Here is a 21,596-nt window from a genome sequence, read left to right as displayed (position 1 = left end):
AGAGTTTTACTTTTTTCCAATTTGGATGCCTTTTCTTTCTTTCCATCTTGCTACTTAAACATTAGCTTGTTAAACATTTTTAACCCAAGTTTTTATCGACATCTGTGCCAAATCATCTCATAAGAGAACCCCCTGCTCTTTGGGCCAGCCTCTGACAAGCGGGTACCCACAGACGCTGGGATAGATCCGCTCAAAGGCAAACACACTCTGAGGGGTCAGGAGGACACGAGCACCACCTCTCCATTTGAGCTTCCAAACACAATTGGTCACAAATCCTATACTTATTACCTTTCACAAAATTATAGAATATTGGAGAAAAAAAGATAATGAATTGAAATTACAGGTCCAGGGAACATAAACAACCCATCCAGCAGCTGGAGCAGCAGTGGAGTCAGGGGAGCAGAAGTACCTGCAGGAACTCACGGGAGATTCAAGGACGGTCTGGTGGCTGAGTCACCGTATCATCTTCCCCCATGGAGACCACTCCCCCCCACCATGTCAGCATCCCCCACCCCACGAAAGCTGCTCCAAGGTATGGCGCTGTACAAATGGAAAGGTACCTTATACACGTATGTACACAACCACCAAGGGGCATGTCACACAACCAGATAGAAGGGAGACAGTCCAGACCCAGGCTGGTCACACGGAGGACAACTGCGAGCAACTCCTCTGGCTGGAGCTGTGCCGGCTCAGGAAAAAGGTGGATGAGTTGCTCTTTTTGCTTACACTTGTCTCTCCTGGCTGGGATCCCCTTAGGAAGCTGGAGAAGCAGCAGAGGAAACGCTGTACCAGCTCATGGAAGAGGTGGCCCGTGAAGAGCATGTAGATCCAGGGGTTGCAGCAGCTGTTGAGGCTGGCCAGAAGCATAGCGATGATGAAAGCCGAAGCTGCAGGGAGGAAGGAGAACAGGGCATGAGGACTGGAGTGTTAACCCCCATTTCCTGAGAGCAGCCTTCGTCCAGTACCAGGAGCCAGGCCACAACACCGAGCACTCGAGAGACGAAGTCTGTCTTCCTCCCACATCCTTGCTCTGGTTGTGCACTCAGCTTGCCCCAATCCCTCCCAGGCTCAGCCAGCTCTGGGATGCTCCTGATCCTTCCTCTCGTCAACACTTCCTCACTGTGTGCTTCCAGTAGCAGGAGCTGTCCTCCTCTCAGCCATTTATCCATTCATGGCTCACCTAGCAAGTGGGGGTGCCTGCTGCTCGGAGTCGAAGAGGACGGGGCCAGTCGAAATCATCTGGCCCCATCAGGAAGCAAATGATTTAACTCCCCCCAAATTGCTGTTTCCTAATATCTAAATGGGGACAAGAGTAGGCAAACCTCACAGGAATGCTGCAAAGACTAAGGAGTGCCTGGAACACAGTGAATTCACAATACATTGGCAACTGCCATCACGGCCACGAGCCAGACACCAGGCTAGGCACTGAGAACACAAAAGTAGAATGAGTAGCACCATGAGGTGGGCATGACATGGTTCAGGTGAGCACACCAAGGAGGGGTGCAGCTCTCTAAGAGCAAGTCACGGCCGGCCCCACAGAACCCAGCAATGAAGCTGCCACCGGAAGGATGCTCATGAATTTTCCAGGCTGAGAAGGGAGGAAGGGTTCTTCAGGTGGAAGGAATGGCACAGGCAAAGAATTGGTGGCCAAAAGTGGATGCTATCTTCATAGCTGAGATCATTGCAGACATTTCTCTGAAGATGCCCCTGAGAGCACAGCTTCAATATGACAACAGGTTTGCACAAACAAACAGAGCAGTGGCACTAAATCTGACTGGTGTGGGTCAGTGCATTGGGTGTCATTCGACAAACCGAAATGTCACCTTTTGATTCCCGGTCAGGGCACATGCCTGGGTTGCGGGCCAGGGCCAACCCAGGTTGAGGTGTGTATAAGAGGCAAGATCGATGCCTCGCTCACATATTTATGTTTCTCTGCTTCTCTTTCTGTCTCCCTTGTCCTATCTCTAAAAAATTAAATAAATAAAATCTTTTTTTTTTTAAGTGACACTAAAATTTTAAGAGGCACTATGTAGAAGCCATTATACTGAGAACGTGCTGAGTATCAGGCAGAATTAATGATCAAAAATCGGCTTCAAAACATAGCTTGTCACAAATTTAAGCTTCAAAGACAAAGAAAATTCCTAACCCTAAATACTTCTAATTAGAAGGAAAAAAGTCTAGTTTTCTTTCAATGGACTTAAATCGGACAAACTTCAGACATCTCCCACCAACAGAGGACAGGCAACACCTCCGGAAACCCAAGGAAAACAATATTCCCATGAATTCTGTTCACAACCATATCCTCATGAGTGCCAGCAACTGCAGAGGCTCAAAAATTCCACTAGTCTTCAGCGTTTTCCGCAAAAAAAAATTTCAAAAATTAACTCCAGAATTCTAAAGCTAAATCCAGGGAAGGATTTTTCATGGGAGCACTGGAGTTGCGAGATCTACTTGCCACTGTGGACAAAAAAGGGACCACATACTAAACCTGACAACCTCGGGGAGGCCTGCCTGGTACGCCTTACAAACTCAGACCACAAGGAAACACACGGGCTGGTCTGAATATAGAAACTCCTAACTAAAAGTGTGTCATGGCGGGTACTCACATCCTAGGCCTGTAGCTTCTGTGACAAAGGTCAATCTTTACCTTAAGTGAGCCTATGTACCGTCTTTTGTATCTAAGACAATGTACCTTTGAAATGTCAGAGTAACCTCCCTTTCCAGACGCCTCAGGGCACAACCTCCCATCAGAGCACAAGACCACAGAACCCCTCACTGCTACCTCATTCCCTGAATGCTGTCTCTGTGAGCTGTACATTTAACTATCCTGTGCCCAACAATGTAAAATAAGTATGTGTCCATTTTGCTTTTTATCTAACACTAGAGATTTCCCCGCTTTACTTTCCCTCACCCCCTTAATCTACCAGCAGCGGAATTCACATATGTCTCTTCCTTTGATTCTAATGTATAAAAGAAACCATAAAACTGCCATTTTCTGGAGTATTTCTGCAATCTGTTGAGAATTTGCTTCCTAGCAACTGTGGTCAGTTTGGTTCAAATAAACTCATAATTCTTCTCTATAGGTTTGGATGTTTCCTACATCAACAGCACCATCAATGCACAGCAGAGCTGTTTGTCTGCAAAGTGTCCCAGCACCAAAGGGAGGAGGGTGAATTTGTGAGACAAATTCAGTGGTTCTCAAAGTGCGGGCCCCAGATCACCTGGAACTTGTTAGAAAAGCCTGCTCTCAGGCCCCAACCTAAAACTATTAAATCAGGCTCCTGGGGGCATGGCTGAGTGATTTGTTGTAAACAGTCCTCCAGGGGATTCTGATGCGCACCCCAGTCTGAGAACTACAGGTCTGATTAGTTGGTATACCTGGACCCAAAACAAATTATAACAGACCAAAAAATAAAAAAATCTTGCAAAAGAAAAAGTTTAGAGAATGAAAGAGAGAAACCTAATCCATAGACTAAAATAATGTTTTAAAAGAAGAAAAGATCCCTGGCTGGTGGGGTTCAGTTGGTTGGAGTGTCATCTGGTGCACCAAAGGGTTGCAGGTTCGATTCCTGGTCAGGGCACAGCCCCAGGTTTCCGGTTTGATGCCCTCAGTGGTGCACACAGGAGGCAACCAATGAATGTTTTTCTCTCACATCAATGTTTCTCTTTCTCCCTCCCCCACCCCCCCACCCATCTCTACAAAACAATGAAAAAATGTCCTTGGGTGAGGATTAAAAAAAAAAAAATTAAAAGAGAAAGAGTGAAGAGGGGAAAAAGCCAGTATTGAATTCTTCACTTTTTATAAAACTGAATGAAAAAAAATTTTGTTCTGATTTGAATGAGCAAGGAAAAGATGAATTTAAGTTTAGAAATCTGGTGAAAAATCACCAAGACTAAGAATAGGATGTGTTCAACATCATAATTAAACATATAAAATGAAAGAGACAAAATCAACACATAAAAATCAAAAACTTAAAAGGCATTGGAAAGTAAACTATCAGACACCAGGGGAAGAAAGCAGATATATAAGGCTGTAAAATGTAAGGACAGAAAGGCACTATGTTTTACCTAGCTGGGCAGTTATATGGTATAATCTTCGTTGTTCATTTAAGCTACTTGCCTCAGTCTTTACATTTGGATCTGTAAAATTTGTATATCCTACTTAAAAAAAAAACTTACATAAACAACAACAAAAAAATAAACAGCAAATTCCCGAGTGGCTGGCCAGCCTGAGTGGGAGGAGCTGGGACCATGGCCAGCACCTCCGCCCCCACCTGGTGGCCACAGACACAAATAACCTGCCGGGCCTGGCTCCTGGGGACCGGACGACCTCTAAGTTGAACTTGCTCACTTCAAGTTGCCAATGCTAAGGGCACATCTGGACTTTTTTTATTTGACAAATATCCTAATCACCCAAGACATGAGTCCCTAATGGGGGAATTTCAAGCCATGAGCAGGGAAAAGAACTAGTTAGGAATAAAAGCAGGGGGAATGGAGGACATTTCAAAGGGAAAAAGCAGCAGGAATAAAGCAGCAGTAAGTGAGAATGTCCAAGAGCATTCAGAGGCTGCCAGAGTTGGGGAAGGGAAGCTTCATGGGAGAAGAGACTGGAAAGAGCCAGGCTAAGGAGGACACTGAATCCAGGCTGAGTCTGAACTTTAATCTGTAGGCACTGGGGAGCCATTGACGGTTTCCAAGCAGATGAGTGACTGCACCTCGCATGCTCTCTGCACTTACTGTATCTTGTTTAGGCCACAACACTGATATTTCATAGGATCACAGAGGAGCAGGGATTGAACAGGGCATGGAAAATATTGTCCTTGCATTTCACAATGATGTTTCCAGGGAGCACATGACAATGTAGCAATGCTGCTCATTTGAATTACCACTGAAGCTCACGCAGAACAGGGCAGTTTTCAAAGCGGCCTTATCCCTGTTTTATAGATAAGGAAAGGGAAGCTCAGAGAAGTGAAGTGTTTTCCCCAAGGACACATAGTCAATCTCTCTTCGATCCTGCCTGAACTTAACGGAAGTCTGATTCCCCTTAAAACTAGGTCAGCATTCACACATGTCAGGTTGAATCCGGGTAGCAAATCCTCTCAGTCCCAATGCAAAGACACAGACTCGATGGGCCATCATCCTCAAGGTGTGATTTGAGAAACGGAGTCAGAGGACAACTTCCCTGTTCCCACAACAGATGTAGGCCCCTTCAGAAGCCAAGCGTTTCCCACTCCTCCAAGATGGTCTTTTAAAGTCAAAGTGTAATTAGGAAGAGAAACAATTGCCTCTCATCGGAGCACCATCCTTCCTGGCAGAAGTTATCTCCTGGTCTAGACCAGGGGCCAGCAAAATACAGGCCAGGGGCCAAACCCCACCTGAAGCTTATTTTTGTAAATAAAGTTTTTTTTTTTATTCATTCATATATTTTCTATGGCAGCTTTTGCACTACATAGGCAAGGCTAAGTAGCTGTTATATAGATAGACCTTATACCTGCAAGCCTAAAATATTTACTGTTTGGCCTTTTACAGAAAAAGTTAGCCAGTCTTGATACCTGTAGGAGGGGCAGATGTTTAAAGGCATAGAAAAAGGCTCAGGAAGCGGAGGGGCAGACCCAAATGGCAAACTCAGCCCACTTCTCCCCGTATTACCAGGAGCAGAACTGATTTCAAGCTACCCAGGCCTGGCTCTGCCACTTTGCAACTGAGCGTTCTTGGACAAATTACCTATTGTCCATCTATCTGTGAAACGAAAATAATAAAAAGAACCTCTTTACAGCATCATTGCCAAGTTTAATTAGGCAGGGTTCCAAGTGCTCACCATGATTCCTGCACTCAACACTAGTAAATACTTAATAAAGCTTAGTTGTTGTCATTATTACTACAATGATGTGTATGTGCACAATAAATGTTATTTTTCTGATCAATAGCAGGGTTAGTGCCAATACATACATGTGAAACAATGGGGAAGGCTGCTCCCTGGGCTGGTCTGTGTCTTGGAATATGAGGCAGCCCAGGATGGGACACAGAACGCAGGATACTCACAAGGACTTTGGGAAAATTGAAAAAAAAAAAAAGTGTAAAAAGGGCTTCATGAATAGCACAGTGTTTATTCAAGTAATTAGCATTATTATTATTAATGGATATGAGATATGATTAACTGCATCGCTTTTTTATTGATTTGAGAGGGAGGCATGGGGGGGTGAGAGAAAATCATCAATGTGAGAAACATCAATTAGTTGCCTCCCACATGTGACCTGTCCAGGAATCTAACCCGCAACCTAGGTATGTTTTCTGACCAGGAATCAAACCAGGGACTCTTTTTTGGTGCATGGGACAATGGTCCATCCAACTGAGCTACACCATCCAAGGCTGATTAACTGCACAATATTTCAAAGCCCAAGGTCTCAGGACTCCTGATCCCAAGCCAATTAAAGAAGTTGTCCTTTGCCCTTTTTTCCATGACTTCAAAAAATAAATCAAAAATCAGAGCCCTTGGATTGGGTTAAATGACACCAAAAGAACTTTAGATTTTGGGAAAATCTTACTCTACCCGTGATGTAAGAGACCCAAACAGGAAGGTGGCAGTATCTCTCCAACTGACCCTCTATGAAAATAACCTTTCCCCCAGGATCAGCCCTGAATGTTTGTGCACTGCTCTCTGGTTCCTGCTGAGAAAGGGGGGCAAGTGGCAGGCACTCATCCAGGGATTGGCCCTCACACCTGCCTGCCCTCAAGCTCAGAGGAGGAGGTAGAGGAGGAGAAGAAGGGGGAAGAGGAGGGAGATTATGAGACAAGCATCCTTTCATGCTGCTTTACTGGGCACCAGCCACTGAGCCAGCCCCGGGGACCTGCCCTCAAGGAATTTACAAACGCCAGTGGGAAAGAGAGAGAATACAAGACAGGCACTCTATCAAACAGGGAGTTGCAGCATCTGGAGGAGGGGCTGGTGGGCTCAATACTTGGGACCACAAGTGATCTTCAAGTAAGGAAATCCAAGTAGGAAAGGTGAGCAGAAATGGCCACACACCAAAAGCAGACACCCCATGCTGGGCAACTATATCCCAGGAGAAGGAAACAACTCTATATGGTCACTCAGCACCATGACTCATAGAGGGGTGGGCGGCTGAGGGCCACCCAGGACTGTGTGCCCACGCCTTCAATCCGCCTACCAGCCCGGCTTTACTCAAGCCCCAAGAACTCCCCTGTTCAGCTCTCTGGGCACTCCCTCCACTCAAATTTCCAGTCAACACCCAAATTAGCCCAGAACAGCTGACTTGCAGCTGCCCAAGACCTCTCTGGGCTGTGTTATTCCTGAGGCATTTCACATACAACTCAAAAACATGACTCCTCTGATATCTCTCATCTAAAGCAAATCAAGTTCATTAAATTTTATACTCCAGAAGCTAATCACTAGGTTCAAGGCCTCCCCACCTCTCCCAAATCAACACTCTCCCCTCTTTCCCGCAACTCCCACTTCAGGAGATCAAGAATTCAGATCTAAGTCCCTTATTCCTATAAGAGCTGTACAGAATTTAGGAGTTGTGGCCTAAAGAAGACTTTTTTTTTAAATGTACATATATATAAATATTAAAGACCAATATGGATTACAGAGTGCCTCTCTGAAAAGATCCCTGAGGACTTCCAGTCTAGATGGCGGCATAGGCAGACATGGCTCACCACTTTGCACAACCACGTCAAAATTATAACTAAAACATAGAATAACCATCATTCAGAACCATCAGAAATCAAGATGAATGGAAGTCTGACAGCTACATAATTAAAGAAACCACATCCATCCAGACTGGTAGCAGGGGCACAAATGCAGAACAAGCTGGTCCCATACCTACATGTGGTGGATAAAAATTCAGGAGGGATGTCTTGGAAGTGAGCAGTCCCAGCCCCACACCAAGCCCCACAGCCCAGGGTTCTGGTGCCAGAACGATAAGTCCCCAACAGCTTCTGGCTGCAAAACCAGCAAGAATTGAGTCAATGTAAGAAACTTCTGGAGCCCCAAGTAGTTCCTCTTAAAGAACCCACACACAGACTCACCTACTCAGACTCACTCCCTTTGAGCTAAGCATCAGGGTAGCAGCTTGAAAGGCAACAATGGCATACAGGGAGGAACTGAAGAGTCTGGCATGAAGGTAAGCAGAGGCCATGGTCCCTTTTCTAAACCCTCCCCCCACAAAGCCACAGAGCCAGCAAGCTGGTACCATATCTGAGACTCCATCAACCTGGCTAACAGTGTTTGACCCACCTTGGAGATCCCAGGAGACTTCACCCCACCCAACTACAGGCCCACCCAAGCTGCTTTTCCATATGAATAGCTGGATGGGTTTGGCTGAGGCTTCACAACTTCCTAAATCCTCTCAAACAAGCAATAATTGGCCTCAGTGAGCCCCAGGCCTGGCACTAGCAGCAGCCAGCCTAGATTCACAGCTTGGCTTCACCTGGGAATCTCCACGCCCAGCACAAGTAGCAGCCATCTCATATTCCTTTATAGGTCAGGCAGGGTGGCCTGGGGCAAAACACAGGTCAGGGCTGATATTGGTCTGCACCACTCAGGAAGCCTGGGGGCCAGCTCACCCAGTGGACAGCTACAGACCATATCAGAGCACCACCACCCCGCCCCTGAACAAATGATCCTCCATGGAGGGCAGAGGCTGGTGTTAAGTGGTCACAGCCAACCCTTGCAGCTGACTGGCCAGGGTAAATCACTCCCAATGATCTGCCAATAGCAACCAAGGCTCAACTGCAAGAGGAAGGTGTACTCAGCCCACACGAAGGGTGCACCTCAAGTACCCAGCTTGGGTGATAGGGGAGGCTGTGCCACTGGACCCTCCAGGACACCTACTACATTAGACCACACTACCAAGACACAGTGTCAAAGTAGCTCTACCTAATACAAAGAAACAAACACAGAGAGGTTGCCAAAATGAGGAGACAAAGAAACATGGTCCAAATGAAAAGACAAATCAAAACTCCAGAAAAAGAACAAAATGGAGATAAGCAACCTATCAGATGCAGAATTCAAAACACTGGTTATAAGGATGCTCAAGGAATTTAGTGAGGACCTCACCAGCATAAAGGAGGTCCAGCCAGAAACGAAGGATACACTAACTGAAATAAGGAACAATTTATAGGCAAACAACAGTAGAGTGGATGAAGCCGAGAATCAAATCAATGATTTGGAATATAAAGAAGCAAAAAATAGCCAGTCAGAACAACAAGAAGGAAAAAGAATACAAAGAAATGACAGCAGGTTAAGCAGCCTCTAGGACAACTTCAAGCATTCCAATATTTGCATCATAGAGGTGCTAGAAGGAAAAGGGAAAGACCAAGAAATTGGAAATCTATTTTAAAAAATAATGAAAGGAAACTTCTCTAATTTGGTGAAGGAAACAGACACGCAAGTCCAGGAAGCATAGAGAGTAACAAACAAAATGGATAAAAAGAGGCCTACTCCAAAACACATCATAATTAAAATGCCAAAGGTTAAAGATAAAGAAAGAATCTTAAAAACAGGGAGAGAAAAGAAGTTAGTTACCTAAGGGGGAGTTCCCATAAAACTTTCAGTTGATTTAAAAAGAAACTTTGCAGGCTAGAAAGGATTGGCAAGAAACATTCAAAGTCATGAAAAGCAGAGACCTGCAGCCAAGATTGCTACACCCATCAAAGCTGTCATTTAGAATTGAAGGGCAGAAAAAGAGTTTCCCAGATGAGAAAAAACTAAAGGTGTCATCATCACCCAACCATTATTATATAAAATGTTAAAGGGAATTATTTAAGAAAAAGAAGAAGATCAAAACTAGGAACAAGAAAATGTTAAAAATACCTATCTATCAACAATTGAATCTAAAAAACAAACTAAGCAAAGAAGAACAAAGGCAGAATCATGGATACGGAGAGTGTTTTGATGGTTGCTGGATGGGATGGGGTGTGGAGGACTGAGTGAAGAACTGAGGGAATTAAGAACTACAAGCAGGTAGTCAGAGAATAGCCATGGGGATGTAAAGTACCGTATAGGAAATGGAGCAGCCAAAGAACTTATACGCATGACCCACGGACATGAACAATGGTGTGGGGAGTGGGGGGTGCTGGGTGGAGGAGGGCAAAGAGGGAAAAACCAAGACAACTGTAATACCGTAATCAATAATAAATTGATAAATAAATAAATAAGATCACAATTTTACAGCATAGGAATTGTTTTAAAAATCACGTTTGTGATATTCCCATGTATCGTAAAGTAAAGATTAACAGCCAAATTTGTGACCTACAGGGTGCTAAATGCGTTTCTATTATGTCACTTCTCAAACCTAGGGAACATGGTGGGTTCACTGGACTGAACCTAAGGAATAACCACATTCTGAAAACAGAGAAGCAGGAGCCTGTTTGCAAACCACCAGCCTTTCTCTACCCTATGAGGACACTATGGCTCTACAGCAAACTTGTGCCATATGTGTAAAGGCAAACTGCACATTTTGGTAAAAGAAATAAGATATTAAAGACTTACTACTCAATGTGTTGTCAATGGGCCAGCTGCATGGGCATTGCATAGATATCCCCTGGATGTTTGTTCAAAATGAAAACCCATCCAGACTTCCTGAATCAGAATCTACATTTTAACAAGATCCCCTACATGACCTGTGGGCACATTGAAGACTGAGAAGTATCCCCCCAATAGAGGTAAAGATAATAAAGTAACTGTCCACTGATCTTAACATGGAATTTACATCTGCTTCTTTGCATAGTCAGCTCCTACTCATCCTTCAAACCCCTTTCCAAATCCTGCTTCCTCTCTGAAGCCCTCCTGATTTTTTTTTCCCCGAGAATCAACGAATCCCTCTTAGGGCACTCACAGTACTTGATAAATAAATCTCTCTTTTACAGCATCATCCTTTCATACCGTCGTTATTTATGTTTATAACCTGTGACCAGAGACAGTCTCATCTGTGGCTCTATCCCTGGCCACCAAAGGCTGGGAAGTAGGAAGAGTTCAATAACAGGTTGAATTCAACTAAGCATGAAATTAGCAGACAGAAGTCCTACTAAATCAGCCACCTCCACTAGCACATTGGAAAGGCAAAAAGACAATTTCCCTGCCTGACAATACGAGATGGCCTCCTAATAAGATGACTGACCGAAATGCAATTCCCTCTAGAAAAGTTCAGTGCACACTCAGATATCAGGGTCAGATGGGGAGGAAGAGAAAGAAACAGGATGTGCAAGAGTGACCGTGACACTGCGAGCAGGGGCCCTGGAGGGCAGAGGCACATGGTGCTAGAGCATCCGGCAGACGAGCAGGCAGCTCCCAGCGGAGCACGAAGGGAGGCTCCGGCAGAGGCTGCCCCTCGGTGGATCCCAGGAATCAGGGGCTGGGACACTGAAGACTGCCCGGTTGCACCCCGCTCCTGCCCACCTGTCTCACTGGGGTCTCCTTGGATTTTCAAAACCCAGAGCTAGAACCTCCCCGCTCACCTCCTGCTGCCTCCTCCAGCGAGGCCTTTGTTCTTCTTAACTTGTGACACTCTTGCTCCCAGCTTCGCTGGACTTGCCACCACTCCTCAGCTGAGACTAGGACCCTGGCCTGTTTTGAAATTTCTCTCTTTAAAAGGAAACATTTATTGAGTACTTACCATAGGCCAGGCAGTATGGCACTGGCACATTCCACCCACCCCTCAACCTCAACTATATTCTTAAGCCCAGAAAACTGAGCTCCAGGCAGGTTTGGTCAACTGCCCAGGGTCACTGCTGCCACTCCATCTGGCTACCCCTTAGGGACAAGACCCCGACACGAGCTTGGCAACAACTGGGGGTGTCCCTCCCAGAGGTCTGTGGTATACCCAGAACTCTTGACCAACCCTGGCCTGACTCCCATGTTTATGAATATGGCAGCTGTTGGCCACGAGAGGGCAGGCGAAGGCCTGAGGAGGGCTCCCTGCAAACTCTCCTCACTTGAGGATGGACAGACCCAAGCAAAGGCTGCGTGGACAGGACACTTGGGAGGCACTGAATAACTGTTTGCGTAATAGATGCACTGGCCTTCAGAGGAAGAAGACCCCCCAGCTGGGGGAGACAGACAGTGTCATGAAAGGGGCACTGGAAGAGGCTGCCAGGTCCCATGCTGGGGTTGTCCTTGCACAGCTCCCGAGAGCATCTTTCTCGCAGAGCCTGAGGTAAATGGCACCCCCTGGAGTTGTGCACAAAGCAGCCCACACATTGAACCTGGGCTCTGAAAGGTGGGTCTCCACAGAAGAGACTGGGATGGGCACTCCGGTGGTGAGAACAGTGTACGCACAAGCGCACAGCAAAAGGACCTGCGGGAAGTGGCAAGTCGGCCGGCCTGGCAGGGGATGCAAGGCCGACTGGCCAGAGCCCAGAGTGAAGGTGAAAGGGTGCACTCAGCTGCTGGAGGTTAGTTCAGGGCAGGCCTACACATGGCTCTAAACCAGTGCTCCTCCACCAAGGACAGCTCTGCCCCTTAGGGGACCCTGAGCATTGTCTGGAGACGTTTTTGGTGGTCACCACTGAGGGGGTGGCATCTAGTAGGTAGGGCCAGGGACGCTGCTAAATCCTGCAGGGCACACTCCCCACGCCACACTCAAAACAGAGATTACTTGGCCCAAAATGTCAGCAGCCAAAGTTAAAAATGGCTGCTCTCAACCGAGAAGGTGGTAATAAAAAGGAAAAGGGAAGTGCTGACATGAGAGGTGTGCAGCTAAGACGGTGGGGTCCCAGGACCGAGGGGGAGGTCAGGCGACACAGGCTTAGAGCCCAGACTGCTGACAGGGCAGTGCCGTTAGCAGCCTTGAAGCTGGGTGTTGCTGGAAAGAACCCAGGAGCTGGGGTGTCTGGGCCACAGAGAGGGTGCAAGGCTCTGGTACATTGGTTCTGAGCAGAGTCAGGAAGAGGCTTTTATAACAATTGCCCAGGGGTCCAGACACTGAGGGGAATAGAACACCCTGAACATGTGGGCCTGAGGACCGAGGTGGTGCAGCCTGGCAGTGCCTGACGTGGGATGACTGGGTTCAAATCCCAGCTCCACCGCTTACTCAGCGTGCTCTTGAGAAGCTCATACCTCCCTGAGCCTCAGTCCCCTCATCTGTAAAATGGGAATAATGCCCCCTTCCCTTGCTGTTTGTGTGAGGATGAAAGATGAAGCCAAGCACAGGGTCTGGCATTAATGAGAAGTGGTACTGATATCAGCTAATCCAACTCCTCAATTCACTGATGCCAGAGAGAGCATCGTGTTCCGTGGGGAGATGCTTTCTCCATTGCTCAGATGGGAATGGCAGAGCTCACAGGCTACACACAGACATGCCCCAAGGGGACTCTCATCACTTCCTTGTGCTATGTTGGGGTCCAGGGGCTCTGGCTGATGGGGACTGATATATGGGGTCTGGCAGAGCACAGGTCAGCTCCCATCCAGCCCCCAGGAGTGAGCCTTATGGACCTGCCTTTGTCTCCAACAGTGGTCAGGGCAAGGTGGTGGGGTCATCAAATGGGCCAGCATCTCAGGCAGCTGACAGGCCCCTGACCCCAGGCCCAGCCCAGTCTTTCCAAAGAGCTGATCTCCTCTCATAGCCCCTGCCACAACCCTGCTCCCCCTTCCCACCCTCTCCCCAATCCACTCTGACATCCATCAAATAGGAAAAAATATGCAGTAAAGCCTCATCCACTAGATTTTTTTTTTTTTTTTTTTTTGCTGTTATTAATCAAACCTTTAAAAAAAAAAGTAAAGTCACTGTGGGTCAAAAACCCAAAGGGAAAACATTAGTACTAGTCAAGAACATACAAGAGGCCCTGGCTGGTGTAGTTCAGTGGATTGAGTGCTGGCCTGCAAACCAAAAGGTCGCCGGTTTGATTCCCAGTCAGGGCACATGCCTGGGTTGCAGGCCAGGTCCCCAGTGGGGGGCATGTGAGAGGCAACTAATCAGATGTATCTCTTGCACCCTGATGTTTCTCTTTCTCTCTCCCTTCCCCTCACTCTAAAAGTAAATAAATAAAATCTTTACAAAAAAAGAACATAAAAGAAGTCTCAATTGCTTAAGCAGACAAGAGTATGGTTCTTAAATGGCCTTCTAACTACAATTTATGCCCAGAAGGGTCAAGCTGGGAGCTCTCCCTGGGCAAGAATGATCTGTTCAACCTCCCCCTGCCCACCTTCTCCCGCTGCTCTCCATATCCACGTTCACCCGAAGAGAAGACCCCTCTCCAAGTTGCCAGCCCACCCACACCTTGGGGAGTGTCCTCATAAGGTGGGCAGGCCACACTGGAGGGACTGCAGTTCCACAGAAACAGGGAGGGGCTGGGAAGCTCATTTTCAGATGAGAAAACACTTAAAACCAAGCATCCTGTGCATTTCAACCTTCCTCCTGGTACAACACCCCTGACAAACATTTGGTTGCCCCCCAGTGATGGGGCACTCACTTCACCAGGTAGCCAGTTCTACTGTTGGAAGACTGTTTAGAAAGTCCTTCTTTTTCTGAGTCCAACTCTATGTGCTCATCCCTGTCTTTTCTCATGCACCTCCCTCCTCCTATATCTCACATATTTGTTCAACAAGCATTGGTTGAGATCCCAATGGGTGTCCAGCCTGTGCTAGGCACCAGGCACATACCAGTGAACAGGACAGGCAGTGTCCCTGTTGTGACAAGGCTCCCAGTCCACCTCTCTGGCCTTAGCAAGGGTCTCCTCCATATGCCAGCTGCCTGGACACAGAGCCCGCTGTCCAGCAGGCTCGGCTTGCATCCCCATCTTTCTCCACCCAGTCGCTCAAGAGAGAAATGTCCGTCTCCTCCCTCAGGAATAACTGCCAAAATCTCAAAGTGAACCCCAAGAATGCAAAAAAGACTTTTAGCATGTAGAGTTGGGGGAAGGGGAGGAGAAGAGCGACTCTGATCACGTGGCCCCCACAGGCCACAGGTCACACCATGTCACCCTCATACCAACTCCAGGAGTAGGCTTTTCTATCTTCATTATACACAGGAAGAAACAGTGACTCACAGAGATGGAACAACTTGCTCAAGAACACACAGGAGAAGATGGCTGAGCAGCCTCCAAAAACAGGCCAGCCGTGTAGCCCTCTGCCTGCACCATGGAGTCTAGGATCCTGCAGTGCCCGCCTGCGGTCCTGGCCTAGGCAGTGGAGGTCCCTGATCTGTTCTCTGGGTGCTTGCTTGCTCCTATGGAATGAGCAAGTTTGAGTGGATTATTCTGAAAGATGAATATGGCTCATCTACAAATGTGAGTGAGATTTTCTTTTCATTCAAAAGGTTCTCTTCTAGCTTCCCAGCACCTGAGAATGGTGATTAGACAGGAGCCACGCTGACCGCTTGGTATGTACAGGCAGCACATCCTCCCCTCCATGTGCCGACCTACCCTCCTCTCTCATCTCTACCCACTAGAATGGGCACTTCACAGGGAACACACTGGAAGGGGAAAACTAGACTCAAGGTCAGCTCACCATCCCTCAGCCCTAGAAAAACGCACATACCCCTCTCAACCTCCTCCCTCAGAACTACCCCAGGGCCAGAATTCTCAGGCCCAGCAGTAAAGCAAATTCTACTGAGTTCAAGAGGAAAAGTTGGTGCCAAATCTTTGGCTGTGGAATCTGATCCTGAAGGACACGTGTGGGGCTTGTCAAGCCTGCACGGGTGTCTGGTCTCAGCCCTCCTTCTGCCCTCTCACCAAGTCAGAACTCCACTAGCACCGGGCTGCTTTAAACAGGGGAGCTCATTCCATTACCGCTGTGCTCCTCCTGCTTTCAGGGCATTTGCCCAACACCTCAAGGTTCGACAGCGGCAGCCTGCTATCACTCCTATCACTCATTGTTCTTTTCTTCCAAACAGTGGAAATAATAGAAATTGAGAGCTTTCCCCTGCTTTGGCTCCTATGAAAAGGAAGCTCCATGTATACAGAAGCTCACCTCTACACAGAGACTTTATTTTTCTTACTACTATTATTGTATTATAAATATCTTATTCTTTCATCTCTCTTTATCTAAGTTTCCTTATATCTACTTCATCTTGCCCCAGTACCTGGATGTTAGTGCCCCAGCTCAAGTTATTTTTGGAATAAGGTGAACTCTAAGCCTCTAAAGGCAGCCCTTGGAGTGAATAAAGGTGTGGAGGGTTGGGGGGAGAAGTCGTTCAAAGGAGAGCAATGTAAAGGGGGCACTGAGTTTCGAGAGAAGACCAGACAGAGTGAGACCCCGCAGAAGCAGGGAATCGGCACACTGCAAGAGGCCACGGGACCAGCTGCCAAGGCTAGTGTGATTTCTCCATCCACTCTGATCTGTAGCCAGTGGTTAAAGAACTTCTGGTCCTGTTTTCCAGGGATTTTCGTGATGAAGCTATTTGCAGGAAGAGATCCCACGTCTGCCCTACTCCTGCCTCAAACTAGACCTATTTCCCCAGGCGCATCCCTGAAGAATGTCACGCTGTTTACAACAAGCTCCATGAGCTTCCAGTCTCCAATCCCTAGGAAATCAACAGAGCAAGGAGCCCTGATCTAGATATATTGCATCTCTTGTGAATCACTTTCCTCTTAGACAGAAAAGCAGGGGCTGTGCATTGATTCCACTTTGCTAACTAACATCTCCTGAGCTTGCTGATAGTTTCTAAATTGAGTCATATCTCCAAGGTGACTGTAAACATCATCATTTCTGTTGGCCCAACCTGCTACCTGCAATTATTCAGGTTAATGCCAAATGAGCACAGGACAAGCATTCTGGCTGGGCTCACAGCCACTTGGACTCCTCTATGCCTTGGACAGGCTGGTGGCCAGAGCCCTAGTCCCCTGTGCTCCACAGGCTTCTCACACGTGGACTGGCAACCTGCTCCTGGCAACATACGGGAGGTGGGGACAGAGGGGGTGCTGTCAGCAGCACAGCCAAGAACCCCCTGTGGTCTGCATTTGTACTCGTCTCAACGCACCCAGGACAGAACGCCCAGGAGGGCCAAGGGGACCTGGGCTTTTCATGTGAGACTGTCCTTTCCTCTGAACTAGGAAAAAGCAAAGGAACAGAGGGAAAGAAGACCTGAGGTTCCTAGAGTCTGCGTCTTTCCCTGTCCTGGAGTCTGAGCAGAAGCCCATCTCCCCTGCAGGCTTCAGCCCAGGATATCCTCGGGGGACCATATGGACCCAGAAGGCCTCTGGCCCTCACTTTCCCTAGGAGTACTCTCTACCTTCTCTTTTCCTTTGTCTTGGTTTTAAGACAGACAAATAAGTTGCTTTGTAAATTTTAAAGTGTAGAAAAGCTATCCCATTCACAAGTGATTATAACATGTGTTGACCCCATACTCTCAATCTCTGGGGAGGAAAATAAGAAAGAGAAGAACAGGTGAAGGCATGGACAACAGGAAGTCATATGGAATGGGGGAGAAAAATGGAAGGGAGAGATGGGGGGCTACAAAGAGAGAAGAGTCAGAGTACCTGCTGAATGAATGAACTGAATGCTGAAATGCCCTCACTCTAAAAGCAAGACACTAAGGGTCAAGAGGAAGGGGAGATGCCTCGCCCAAAGCCCCACAGCCAGTAACAGCTGGAGGGAGAACTGGATCCCAGGTCTCCTCAATAGCCACTCTAAGGGAGTATCAGTCTCACTTACTCAAGGTCTGGTTAGAGCTCTTGGGTCTAGCCTCTCTAGAACCTGCCCAGGAAACAGGGATGGCTTGGTGTCTTATTTTATTTAGAACCCTACCCCCCACCAATACTGGTTTTTGCCCAGCCTAACTCCTTCATCGTGTGCCCCTCATAAGAAACCTAGCTCAGGGAGAAATGGGGGGTGGACAGGAAACCTCAGCTCTAGTCACTGCTCTGCCTCCAACTTGCTGCGTGACCTAGACCAAGTGCCTTCCCCTCTCTGGATCCCTGAATCCTCTTGGTAAGGCGGGACCAGGGACTGTCTGATAAAGGCAGGCTGACTTTGCTGAGTCCTCACAGCAACCCTCACCCCTCACAGCTAGAGCGGCAGACTGCAGGTGCTCAATAAATATTGAATGACGATTGACCTAGGTAGTAACACAAACGCTAGGCTAATTGAGAGAGCTGGGACAGCCAGGAGCCTGTGGTTTGGGGAAGAGAGCAAAGCAAAGTTATCCAGCTGAATGAAGGAAGATTTCAGCATGCACGGGATGATTGTGTTCGAGACTGTTGGGAGCAGTAAGGATTATATCAGGAAACAGGACATGTTCGCTGTCTCAAAGGCAGACAGGTGAAAGCAAACTGCTTGGTCTCTCTTTGCAAACATTTGAGTCCCTGGCATCCCAGTGCAGTTTTATGTGCTTACCCTCAAACACAAAGGTGTGAGTTACTTACCACCACTGGTTACTACTCCAGCTCTTGGCAAATGGTGGGCAATGAGGTAGCAACTACCTGGAACTCCTGGCCACCCTGAGACAACTACAAACCCCCACCACAGGAGCCTGCCGCAGTCTGCGCTCCCCCAAACCCCCTCCCCGCAGATCTCCCCACTCTATCCTCTCCTACCAGTCACCCAGACACCAGCCAAGCTTGGACAATGGCCCCTGGTCACCCTCAGCCCTGAAGTTCCCTGCAGAAATCACCTAAACCTCAAGGTCAAATCAGAAAATTTGTATTCCTGCTCCCTTCCCTTCTCCCAAACCCCTAGCACAAGCCACATTACCCAGCTCCCATACCTGCCTGCAGCACCCCGTGTTACCTCTCTACCACCTCCATCAAGCCAGGATTCAGAGCCTCATCTTCGCCTGCCCACAATGCCTGGTCCAGCACCTTCTCAGAGCTTCATTGGACTAATCAAATCGTCTGTCTCCCACTGCCCTTATTCAAACAAGACTCCCTGGGTTAACAGGCTGACTTGAACTTAAAATGGATGGATCTTGGGCCTCAGTTTGAAAGTTACCTCCAACACTCACTAACCATGCATAAACACAAGTCATTTGAACCTCAGTTTCCTGGTCTGCAATAAGGAACCATAAACCATACACCCTATGGGAAGCCTAAGGACTGTGCTAAGGGCTTCATGTGCATTTTCTCATTTCATTCCCCTACTGCTTGATGAGAGAGCCGGTACTTTTATTATTATTGCAACTTTACAACAGAGAAAGTAGAAGCTCAAGGAGGTTATGCCCAAAATCACTTGGCCAGTGGTTGACAGAGCCATGACTGAAACCCAGCTCTGCAGGATTCTCCCCGCAAGACGCCCTCAGAACCCTGGACATATGCGGAGGCAGCAGGAGCAGGGCCCTGCCCTGTCGGGCGTGCTCCTCCCGGTCTCCCGCCCCGAGCTACCTTCGTTGGGCGCGTTGGCATCCCAGACGCTCCACATCTGAACGAAGAAATATGGCGTCCAGCACACGATGAAGGCCAGCACGATGATGAAGGTCATCTTGACTGTGCGGATCTTGGCCCTGGAGATGAGCTTGACGCTGCTGACGCGTGCCAGGGCCTCGTGTTCCCTGCTGCCCGCCACTGCACCCTGGGGTCCCTCGGCCGCCCCTACTGCCGTTGTCTTGATCCGAATGTTCTGCCAAATCTTAAAGCAGATGAGGCTGTAGCAGGTGGTAAGCACAATGACTGGCACAATGTAGACGGCGAGCGTGATCCACGTGACATAGGCCTTGGGTCCCCAGGGTTGGATGAAGCTGGCCCAGCAGTCGAAGACACCGTCGGTCACCTCGCGCATGGAGAATATGTGCACCTGTGGCGCGCTGGCCACCAGGCAGCCCAGCCACGTGATGAGTACGGCCAAGCGATCCGCCCGGCGGTGGAGGGTGCGCAGAGGCTGACAGATGGCCAGACAGCGGTCAAGCGACATGAGCAGCAGAAGGTAGGTGGAGGCGAACATGCCCACCACCTGTAGGTACTTTACCAGGCGGCACAGCAGATCGGGCCCGTAGAAGCGGAAGGTGATGTCCCACAGCAGCTGTGGCAGTACCTGGAACACCGCCACCACCAGGTCGGCGATACTCAGGTGCTTCATGAAAAAGAAGAGGCGCGAGTGCTTGTGGCGCGTGGTGCGCAGCGCTAGCAGCACGCAAGCGTTGCCGCTCAGCGCCAGGAACAGGATGAGGCCCAGCACCGCCACCTCCACTCGCGCCAGGGCCTCGTTGCGCTGCGGCGCGTGGGTGCGGTTGCCCTCCGCACAGAGCGGCGCCGCACTCCCATTGACCGCCTCGGTGCTCCAGTTGGCCTCTAGCGCGCCCTCCATGGCTGTGGCCACTGCTGTGAGACCCTGGCCTTGCTGCCCTTATAGGCGTGGCGCGAGAGGGCAGGGCCCGAAGCGGCGTCCCGGCGTGCCTGGCAGTGCGCCTCGGGTTCCACTCCCGGAGCTCCGCAGACGGATCTGCTGGTGGGGGACCCTGAAACAAACCCCAGGCCCTTGAAAAGACCGCCGCGTTCTTCTCCCGACGCCTGTGCAGCGCTGGTGTCCCCCTCCCCAGGAACCCAAAATCATCTGAGACTCGGGGCACAACTGCCTGCCCCGGGATTGCTCAGCCGCCACCCCAGAAATCCCCGTTTAAGGTACCTCCTCTGAGCCTCTGGAAATGGGCGCGAATCTACCGGACCGCCAGTTCCTTGAGGTATTCAGTCGCTTTGATTGAAGGAGAGGGGAGAGTCCTAATTAGCCACTTTGTTCCAGGACTGGGACGCCTCACCCTAACAGCTCGCCTTGGTGAGGATTAAGTAACCCTGAGCCTTTCTCAGGGATCCCTAAGTTAGCTACCCCCGGCCCAGGGCCCTCGGCACTGCCACCTCCCGCGATACCCCCCAAGCCAGTCACCTTCCCTAGTAAACTTTACTTCGATTATTTCCTCTGCAGATCCCCAGCAGCCCGTGCCTGGAAAACTCCAGCTCAGGACCATCCTCCAACCTCCTCTTTCTAAGACGCTTAATCATTATCCCCCAACCCCGAACTTCCACAGCAGCGGCTTCCGTGGAACCCCAGTCCAGCAGACCCTCGTAGAGGAGCTCCTGCCTCAGTACTACTCCTAGGATGTCCAACCGCTGTCCCCCATACCCCACCCGCGGGGATCCTCCCAGGCTCGGACACCTCCCGAAGGGAGCCTCCCCAGCCCAGCAGCCTTGAAGGTTCAGGAGCCCGAAGCGCATCTTGGTCCCGATGATCAAGGGCTCTGCATCTTGTTCCCAAGCAGTCGGTCACTTTACAATCTTTCGGAGCACCCCGAGCGCCTACAGGAACCAGGGGCGCGAGACACTCCACCACTTCCACTTGAGTCCGGATGGCCCCATCAGTCCCAGCCACCCCAGCCACCGGTGGGCAGGACCCAGCTACCTGCGCCGAGTCCACAGACTGGCCTTAAGTTGGCTCCCTGAGTTGCACCACCGCGGACGGCTCCAAAGAAGCGTGGGCCCCCAGCCCAGGTTGGGGTGGCTGCTCTTGGCACCGTCTGCCACTATGCTAAGGTCTCGGACTCTTGACCCTCGACTGGAATACCCTCTCCCGCAGCCTTGCTGGTCGCTGGACAGGGACAGACAGCCAACGAGGAGCGCCGCCGAGGCTGTGCGCGCCGAGGCTGTGCGCGCCGACAGCGTCAGCACGCGGCGTTGTCTGCAGGTGCCCCGCTTTTCTGCAGCGAGTGGCAGGAACT

General features: G+C 49.3%; 1 protein-coding gene across 1 annotated transcript; it reads right to left on the bottom strand.

Annotated features, from left to right (window-relative positions):
- Positions 1-541: 541 nt before the first annotated feature.
- OXTR (oxytocin receptor) lies at positions 542-20,336 on the bottom strand. The gene is made up of 2 exons (XM_054594911.1): positions 19,276-20,336; positions 542-887 (listed from the first exon to the last, which is right to left on the bottom strand). The coding sequence occupies exons 1-2, from the start codon at positions 20,192-20,194 to the stop codon at positions 640-642; spliced, it is 1,167 nt and encodes a 388-aa protein (XP_054450886.1). The 5' UTR covers positions 20,195-20,336; the 3' UTR covers positions 542-639.
- Positions 20,337-21,596: the final 1,260 nt, after the last annotated feature.

Source organism: Pteronotus mesoamericanus, unplaced genomic scaffold (genome assembly GCF_021234165.1).
Source record: "Pteronotus mesoamericanus isolate MK-2021 breed Mesoamerican mustached bat unplaced genomic scaffold, CSHL_Meso_final scaffold_54, whole genome shotgun sequence".
In the NCBI taxonomy this organism is placed as follows: Eukaryota; Metazoa; Chordata; class Mammalia; order Chiroptera; family Mormoopidae; genus Pteronotus; species Pteronotus mesoamericanus.
The sequence above is the reverse complement of the archived record's forward strand: the minus strand, read 5'-3'. Positions and strand labels throughout refer to the sequence as shown.